Source organism: Hemitrygon akajei, chromosome 13 (assembly GCF_048418815.1).
Source record: "Hemitrygon akajei chromosome 13, sHemAka1.3, whole genome shotgun sequence".
NCBI classification, from domain to species: domain Eukaryota; kingdom Metazoa; phylum Chordata; class Chondrichthyes; order Myliobatiformes; family Dasyatidae; genus Hemitrygon; species Hemitrygon akajei.
This window is the reverse complement of record NC_133136.1, coordinates 17,739,505-17,748,960: the sequence shown is the minus strand read 5'-3', so window position 1 is coordinate 17,748,960 and position 9,456 is coordinate 17,739,505. Positions and strand designations below refer to the sequence as shown.

The window sequence follows — 9,456 nt, the reverse complement described above, 5'->3', positions numbered from 1 at the left end:
TAATCCATATGCTCACCTCTTCTGTGTGGGAAAAGTTGCCCACACATATATATATTTAGCCCTTAACTCTGAGTGGAATCATCTTTCTTATTTTTACGAGGCCAAGTTGTTAGCTTGACGCTCAACCCAGCATGGATGGAAAGCGTGCAAGGGAGCCGGCTGGATTTGAACTCAGGAGCCTTCGCTCTGAAGTCCGGCACTGATGCCACTACACCACCAGCCAGCTATACCTTATCTATGCCTCTCATAATTTTAAACACTTCTGTAGATCACCCCTCATTCTGCTATGTTCCAAGATATAAAGACTAAGCCCAGTCAACCTCTCCCAATAACTTAGGCCTTCTAATTTTAGCAACAACCTTTCCATGTTTTGTTTCTATAACAAGCTGATCAAGACAATAATAATTAGAATAAAATAATGGTGAACCCATACATTAATGACTAGAAATGGCATGAAAAGTATCTGTAATTGATCTACCGCATTGACCACAAGGTTCAAAGTACATTTATTATCAAAGTGTGTGTGCCGTATACAACCTTGAGATTGGCCTTCTTGAACACACCCACTAAACAAAGAAACACAATAAAATCCATTAAAAGAACCTAAACAGAATCTATTAAAAAAACATGCAATCAACCTACTAACCGATACATCTTTGGACTGTGGGAGGAAACTGGAGGAAATGTGCATTCCACTCCTCACAGAAAATGCTGGGATTGAACTTCAAACTCCGACACCAAGCTGTAATAGCTTTGTGCTTACTGCTATGCAATTCTGGTCGCCTCATTATAGGAAGGATGTGGAAGCTTTAGAGATGGTGCAGAGATTTACCAGGATGCCGCCTAGATTATAGATCACGTCTTATGAGGATAGGTCGAGGGCGCTGGGGCTTTTCTCTTTGAAGCAAAGGAGGATGAGAGGAGACTTGATAAGAGGTATAGATTGAATGGATAGCCAAGTACTTTTTCCCAGGTTAGAAATGGCTAACATGAGGGGGCATTATTTTCAAGTGATTAGAGGAAAGTATTGGGGGAATTTCAGAGTCAAGTTTTTTTTAATAAACATAGTGAATGGTGGGTGCATGGAACACATTGCCAAAGATAGTGGTAGAGACAGATAAATTGGAAACATCATCCACTGCCAAAAAGGGCAGTGAAAATAAAATTAATCAGTACCTTGAAAGGTTGCTTTTGAAGAGAGAATAGTGTGCAGGTGAGGGAAATGGACCAACAGTTAAAATTGACTCAATGCATCAATGGCCTTTTGAGCCAACCACAGTTAAACATGAACAGCTGGTTAAACCACTGTTTAGCCAGTCCACTGGCAAAACTATCAATTACTGCAATATAACCAATGTTGGTACTGCAGGTCCAGAAGGGGACAGGAAGAAAAATACTACTACTTTTGCAATATAATATTTGCAATCCCACACCAGGTTAAAATGTTAGTGCTAAATAATCAATTCATAATGTATGTGGTTAAGTTACTAGACTATTGATTCAAAGATTCCTACTATAAATGCTGGACAATTTAAATTAATCTAAAAGGAATACATAAAAAACAAAACCAATATTAGCAGTGACACCAACAGAATAACTAGTAATTTGCCTCAAGGAAGGAAATCTGCCATCTTTGGCTAGTCTGGCCTATACAGAACAGCAGTGCCATCAATTTAGTTAGAACTGCATTCTCAGTCCTGAAGTTACTAATGCCAAAATTCACAACCTGTGAACAAGTAGATAAAAGCAATTAACAGAAATATTTGGCAACACACAAAGAATGCTGGAGGAACTCAGCAGGCCAGGAAGCATCCGAAATCTTTCTTTTGTACTTACATCAAGTGGGAGTTTAGTATAATCTAGGAACTACTTCTTTCCTTACAACCATTTGAAACAATTAAGTTGAAAGGACTGGCACGTTATCAATGTGCATACCATGATTTATACCCCATCGAAATTGATTCACGATTAAGAACAGAAAATATTGGAAGCAGCTCGGTGGGTGAGAGAGCAGCAGCGGAAAAAAACGTTTCAAGTGCAGGACCCTTCACCAGAACTAATTTTTGCAGCCTCAGACTCCTTATCAATTTTCCTAAAGGAATGCAATTCCTAAAGGATGTTTAGTGTAAAAATCACTAAATCTGGAGATGTCAACAGAAACTCTTCGCACGCTCGGCAAGTCACTGAAACAGTTCCACAGAAATAAAAGGCTTTCTCCGGCCAATGATTTAACCCGGCCGCTAACAAAAAAAAATGAGGCTCGGCCAATCAGATGCTTCCTCTGGAGCGTCTCTGGGCTGACGGCTAATCAGATATCGCCGGCGCGTTTCCAGGCTGGCGGCCAATCAGATACTTGCTCCGGAGCGTCTCCGGGCTGGCGGTCAATCAGATACCTGTTCCAGAGTGTCTCCGGGCCGCCGGCCAGTCCGTGCTCCCGGTGGCGCATGCTCAGTGCTGATTTCCAACACATGGCTGAGGGGAGGGGCGTGAGCGTCACAAAGGGCGTGGGTGACGTCACGGGGAGACGGGAGCGGGCCGGGCCGCCGCAGCTGGTGGGCCATTTTACTCCTGTCACCGTGGGGAGGGCGCGGGCACTCAGTAAAACCATATCTTAGCAACGTGTACGCCGGCAATAAGTAACGCAGTCGCTGCCTTTTGTAAGAGAATATTTAGAAATATTTATCTCCATGAGCTGGTGCACGGGTGATGAGTGGAGCACGGGTTTGATTTTGCTGAAGAGCCTGGCGCTGTGAAGGAGGAAGGAGGACTTTTTCCTTTCCCCCTCCCTCCTCCCCCCAACTTGGTGAAGTGTCCAAAAAGCGTCGTGTATTTCATCGCCCAGTGCCTATTTTTATTTCCCAGCAGTTGATTTTTGAAAACATTTTCTTCCCCCTGGTTTATTTTTTTTGTTAAACCCCCCCTTCCCCCTCCCTCCCTTCCTTCCTTTCTGCTGCAGCCTCCTCGCCCACCACCATGGCTCAGCAGCAGATGACGAGCTCTCAAAAGGCCTTAATGTTGGAGCTTAAGAGTTTACAGGAGGAGCCGGTGGAAGGTTTCAGGATCACTTTGGTGGACGAGTCCGACCTCTACAATTGGGAAGTAGCGATCTTCGGGCCCCCCAACACCCTCTACGAAGGAGGCTATTTCAAGGTAAATGACATAACCAAGGGGCCGAAGGCCCTGTTTACATCTCGGATCGCGAAGCCTTTTCTAAATTGTGATAAAAGTAAACGGTGTCATTTATAAACGTTAATACCGTCCAATGTGTTTTTGGTTTTCTTTCGGCTTCGTATTGGGAACCCATTGAGCTTGAGCTCAGAACAGCAGCTGAGCGTTTTGTTAACTTGGATAAACAAATCTTCCCCACTCCCCTCCCCTCGCTGTTTTGTCTCATGGCTTTAAATCGCTTTTAAATTCGCGAAGAACCAGAAGTGCTTCAGAATTGTGTTTAAGCTGCATTTCAATAGGACGATCAGGGTTACTTGTTTCCCTTTGAAGTCGCAGAGAATTTTAAGTAAATCAGCTTATTTTGTGGCAGATAAGAGAAGTGTTATTAACGAACACGATGACTTTTCATTGTTACTCGCATGGAGATATTAGGATCTGTGTATAATAATTTGATACGACCTGGAGTTTATGGGACTTGTAGAATTCAAGAGTGCATTTAATTTTAATCATTTGTGAGGCTAATAAATATCTGGCCTCTTAATGAGGAATGATTGTTGATTTTTCACGTTTTGGTCTAAGAATGTGGAATGATTTGATTAAAGGTAATAAGATGCTGTGTTGTAATTCTGTTTGTAGTTTGAGAACGTATTGATTTTACTGATGGCTTTTTTCTGCGGCAATTGCTTCTTTCTGCACTTTGTATTTCTTTCCTTGGATAGCGAAGTTACCCCGGTGCTTGTGAGATTTAAATTTCGTAAATTTGGTTTTATTTATGTGTAATGTGCATTTATTTTACTGTGCTTGGTTTATTTTTTTTTACGTAGGAAGCCGCTGACTGCATTGAATCGCCCACCTGCGCAGTAATAAACTGCATTAGCTTCCCAGTATCCCTTATTGCAGCAGATTCCCTTGTCTTCCACCACCTCTTATTAAAGGGATAGGTTACGTAGGCATCCCTTAAAACTCATAGACACTCGAAGTCGGGGACTTAGTAAAAGCATTGATGTAAACATTAGAAGCTGTAGGAGCTTTCACTTTGGGAGAAAATGTCTTTTTTTTTTATGGAAGTCCAATGTTGATTATATTGATCGATACGGATAAAATTGTAATTTTTGAATTAAGTATAAAATGCATTGGACTTGTTTAATCCAGCTCAGTTTCCTCTAGTAAGCTAGCGTTGCATGCTGCTTTGCCATCTGATGATAAAAGACGAGTGATGGGTCCCGACACTTAATCCATTCTGGTGCTTTTAATTGTATTTCTATAGATCACTTGTTATTTTATAAATTCAGAAAATTGGACAGATTTCATAGAAGTACTTTGACAGGTTATGTAACAAGCAGCAGAATGATATATTTCCAAGTAAGCAAAAAAGTATAAATTATAAATCTGGGTCAAATGTAACCATTGGCCTGTGCCACTGATTCCAGTCCTGAGGAAGGGTCTCGGCCCATAACCTCGACAGCACTTCTCCCTATAGATGCTGCCTGGCCTGCTGTGTTCCACCAGCATTTTGTTGTCCACTGATTCCTTTATTTGTTTTGAAGATAAACGAAACAACTTTTCAGAATCAGTGGCATATATCGTGAAATTTGTTAACTTTGAGGCAGCAGTACGATACAATAAATATAGAAAAAACTGAATTATTGTAAATATACATGTGTATGTATATTAAATAGTTAAATTAAATAAGTAGTGCAAAAACAGAAATAAAAAGTAGTTGGTGTTCATAGGTTCAATGTCAACTGCATCTGATTCCTTAATGGACAGAGGGGAAGAAGCTATTCCTGAATCACTGAGTTTGTGCCATCAGGCTTCTGTACCTCCTTTCTGATGAGGAGAGGGCATGTACTGGATGGTGGGGGTCCTTAATGATGGATGCTACCTTCTGAGGCACTGCTCCTTGAAGATGTCTTGGATACCACGGAGGCTGGTACCCAAGATGGAGCTGATTAATTTTACAACTTTTTACCACTTCAATATTATGCAGTTGCCCCCCCCACCCATACCAGATGGTGATGCAGCCAGTCAGAATGCTCTCCATGATACATCTGTAGAAGTTTTCAAGTGTTTTAGGTGACAAACAAAATCTCCTCAAACTCTGAATAAAATAGAGCCTGATTTCAGATAGACATCATCCAGTTGAGACAACCTGTATAATACAACCAAATTGATAGTACAGTATTTAATTTATCAACTATGATGAAATGCAGTTTTGGTCTCCTTAAATGTTGTATATCAAACTCTTGGGGGGCAAAAAAAACTCCTGTCAGGTTTTACGAATATGTGTTTATAAGCTTCAAAATATCTTCTTGGGCATCCACCCAAAATGGAATTGGAGTAAGCCATGATTTTGACTTTCTATGGGGTGCTGGCGGAGATATCTTAAACATCCTTAGCCATGGTTGAGATGTGTGAGGACTGGACGATAGCTAATGTTATTCTGTTTAAGAAAGGCTTTAATAACTAGCCAAAAAATTATAGGACAATGAGCTTGAATTCAGTCATAGTTATATTATTGGAAGGTATTCTAAGGTTCGATGGTTCCATTTAATATCAAGAAATGTATACAGTATGCAATCTGAGATTCTAACTATCTGCAGACATCCATGAAACAGAAGAAAAACCCAAAGAATGAATGACAGGAAAATGTATTTGGGTATGTGTCTGATTAGGAATAGTCAACATAGCTTTGATCATGCCAAGTTGTATTAAGCCAATCTTGGAGTTTTTCAAGGAAGTTGCTAAGGAGGTTAATGAATGGTGGCGGATGTTGTTTGACAAAGCCCCGCGTGGTCCAGAGGGTTAAATCACTTGGTATTCATAATGAAGTAGTCAACTGGATTCAACATCGACCTTAGCAGGAGTGGTAGTAGATGGTTGTCTCTCAGATTGAAAGTCCGTGACTTAGTGGTATGTCACAACGATTGGCGTAGGATCTATTATTTATCATCTATATTAATGATTTGGATGATCCAGTTAATTTTCAAGATTGATGTGTAGTGGGTGGACAGCTAGAAGGCTACCAAATCTTGCAGAGTGATCTGGACCTTCTCGGGAAAGTGGGGTGAAAAATGGCAGATGGAATGAAATGCAATGAGGTGTTGCATTTTGGGAGGACAAACATGTCAGTGAGCGGTAGGGCACTGGGGCGTCCTAGGAATACTAATCCATAATTCCCTACAAGTTGAAACACAGGGAGATATGGAGGTTAAAAGTGCTTTTGGTGTATTGGCCTTCATAAAATATTGAATACAGGAACTGGAATGTTATGTTGAAATTGTGTAAGACATTGGTGTAGCCAAAATTTGGAGTATTGTATGCAGTTCTAGTTACCTACAGGAAAGGTATAAGTTTGAAAGAATGCAGAACAAATTTACAAGGATAGGTATATGGATGAAAGAAAATGTAGGGCTATGTGGGAGGGAAGGGTTATATTGATCTTGGAGTAACTTAAAAGGTCAACATAATATTGTGAGCTGAAGGGCTGTGCTGTACTTTTCTATGTTCTATGAAAGACTTAAGGGCCTGAAATTTTGGGAAATCTTGACTAGGTTAGTACTTTATTCCCTGGAGTGCAGGAGAATGAGGGGAGATCTGAGGGGTATGGATAGTGAATGCTTGCAGGCTTTTCTGCTGCATATTGGCTGAGACTAGAACTAGAGGTCATAGTTTTAGGGTGAAAGGTGAAGTATTTAAGGGAAATCTGAGGGGGATCTTTTCCACTCGGAGTTGTAAGTGTGGGATGAACTGCCTGTAGAAATTGTAGGTGCAAGTTGAAATTGTATCATTTAAAGAAGTTTGGATAGCTATATGGATGAAAGGTCTGAAGGGCTTCGATCCTGTTGCAGATAGATGAGACTAAACAGAAGACAGAGTTGGTATGTACTAGCCAAGATGAAGGCTTTTTTCCTGTGCTCTAGTGCTCTGTTTCTATGACTCAAAGGGTGTATTCTAAGTGCCAATAGCACTTGCTTAGAATAACCATTGACCAAGTACCAGAGAATTGTTACCACTATACTGAACCTCATTATGACTGGGAGAGGGTTCTGGATGGAGTGGAATTTGGTGGTTACATGAATGTATACAAAGATTTCTTCAGTTCTGTGTCTTCAGAACTTAATTTGCTTCAATGGCATTAGATAAGTAAAAGTTCACCTGTAATGTTAATTATTTATTTCTATTACCGTAAAAACTGACCAAGCCTGCATATCAAAATATTTTTGGAAAATTACTTGTATATGGTCGACAACTTTGATCATAATGATCCAGTTATAAGTCCGTAGAATAGAAATCTATGGATATCAATATAGGAATGTATATTTAAAAACACAAACACGAGAAAATCTGCAGATGCTGGAAATTCAAGCAACACGCACAAAATGCTGGTGGAACGCTCCACCAGCATTTTGTGTGTGTTGCCAGGAATGTATATAGTGCTTTCTATATTACAGGCATCCCAAAGCATTTCACAGCCAGTTAAGTATTTTTATAGTGAAATTGGTATTGCAATGTGAGGGTTGCAGTAACCATTGAGCACACACCATGGTCTCACAAAGAATGCTGAATTAATGACAAGAAAATGTTTTGGTTTTGATGGTCAGTGGGTAAGCTTAGACCTGATAATCACCAGCCAGTCTTCAAATAATACCATGAAATCACTTGAGGGAGATTGGAGACCCAACTCCATACCTTCTAACGTTAATCACATTTTTTCATAGTTGAGTGTTTGTTGGTTATGGTGCTCTATTTCTAATCTTTTAAAATTAGATTTTTGTTTTCTTTATCAGTCATGAATGTACTACATTTAGTGTTGATTTTGCAAAAGTATAATTTTTCTTGTGTATTGGACGGTCCTTTCAATTACTTGAATAGAGAAACAATTTGGAAAGATGGAATGTGAGTGGACGGTAAATGTCCATAATATGCATCACTTCAAGTCAAAATACCATAAAATTAACTATATTTGGCGGTTCACATATTCCCTTTACAATTTACTGTGTTCTACTTCTTGACAAAAACCTGCCTGATTCCTTGGACACCATTAATCTTCCTTGTTCTAAAACTTGTGCAAATAATCTGTCCCATGTACCCAGCACCTATCACCATTCTTGTAAAGTTCTTGTATTACTATATATTTTTTGTCCAGCTTTACTGCTCAAAGCACTCTGATCTAGTAATACTTAAGGGAAATTTGAAGGGCTGTTTTGTAAGTGTGGAATGAGCTGCCTTGCGGAAGTAGTAAATGCGAGTTCAAATTGCAACATTTAACTGAAGTTTTGGATAGCTATGTGGATGAAAGTAATGAGGGGCTTTGGTCCTGGAGCAGGTGGAGGGAACCCTGTATCTTTCTGCCCTGGCTTGGATATCACATAGACAGACTGCAATATCCATGATTGACCCTGACCAACGGAGGGCCTCAGAACCATAGCATTTTCCTTGCTTCTATATCTAGTCTCTTTACTTACACATGTTTGGACTGGTTTGTTGACTTTGCTTGATTCGTACTGTAGGTCAAGGCACTAAAAACAAATGTCGGAACGTTAATGTTGCAACTGTACAAAACATGGGTTTAGAGCAGGAGTTTCAACCTTTTCAATGCCATGGATTAATACCATTAAGCAAGGGGTTTGTGGACCCCAGACTGGGAACCCCTGAGTTCTGCCATGCTTGGAGTATTATGAGCACTAGTGTATGGTTCTGTGTATTGTCGAGTATCAGCGTATTGTTCTTGTTCCCATATCATAGGAAGGATGTGATCACAACCAAGTATGAAAAGGAGATTTGCTAACGATTGGCTTTAATTTATTGGCAGAGATTGGTTCGTATATCTGTTTATGAAAGGCATAGATAGCCATGCACACTACCTCAATTTTTTCATTTTTTGTTATTTTGCACTACTTATTTAATTTTTTAAATATATTTTTCTTGTAATTCATAGTTTTTAAAAAAATTGCATATTGGATTGTACTGCTGCTGCAGAGCAACATATTTCATGATATTAAACCTAATTCTGAAACGTTTTCGCGATGTAGGACATAGTTTTAAGGGGCTGGACTTTTACAAGGGGATGCGACTGATTTACGTGGAACAGTCTGCTAGAGAAGGTGATGGAACCATATACAATTTCTATATTTAACAGGCATTTAAATCATAGATAGAGATAGATAGATACTTTATTCATCCCCATGGGGAAATTCAACTTTTTTCCAATGTCCCATACACTTGTTGTAGCAAAACTAATTACATACAATACTTAACTCAGTATTAGTATATAGGTGGATATAG

General features: G+C 39.7%; 1 protein-coding gene across 2 annotated transcripts in view; it reads left to right on the top strand.

Annotated features, from left to right (window-relative positions):
- Positions 1-2,512: 2,512 nt before the first annotated feature.
- The window catches only part of ube2r2 (ubiquitin-conjugating enzyme E2R 2), a 101,410-nt gene continuing 94,466 nt past the window's right edge, over positions 2,513-9,456 (top strand). Inside the window, exons 1-2 of one of the 2 annotated variants that reach the window (XM_073064215.1) lie at positions 2,534-2,552; positions 2,957-3,150. In XM_073064215.1, the coding sequence (XP_072920316.1) occupies positions 2,974-3,150 (177 nt within the window). In that variant the 5' untranslated portion in view covers positions 2,534-2,552; positions 2,957-2,973. Of the gene's footprint in view, positions 3,151-9,456 lie in introns of both variants that reach the window. The other variant, XM_073064214.1, reaches the window with a different exon arrangement.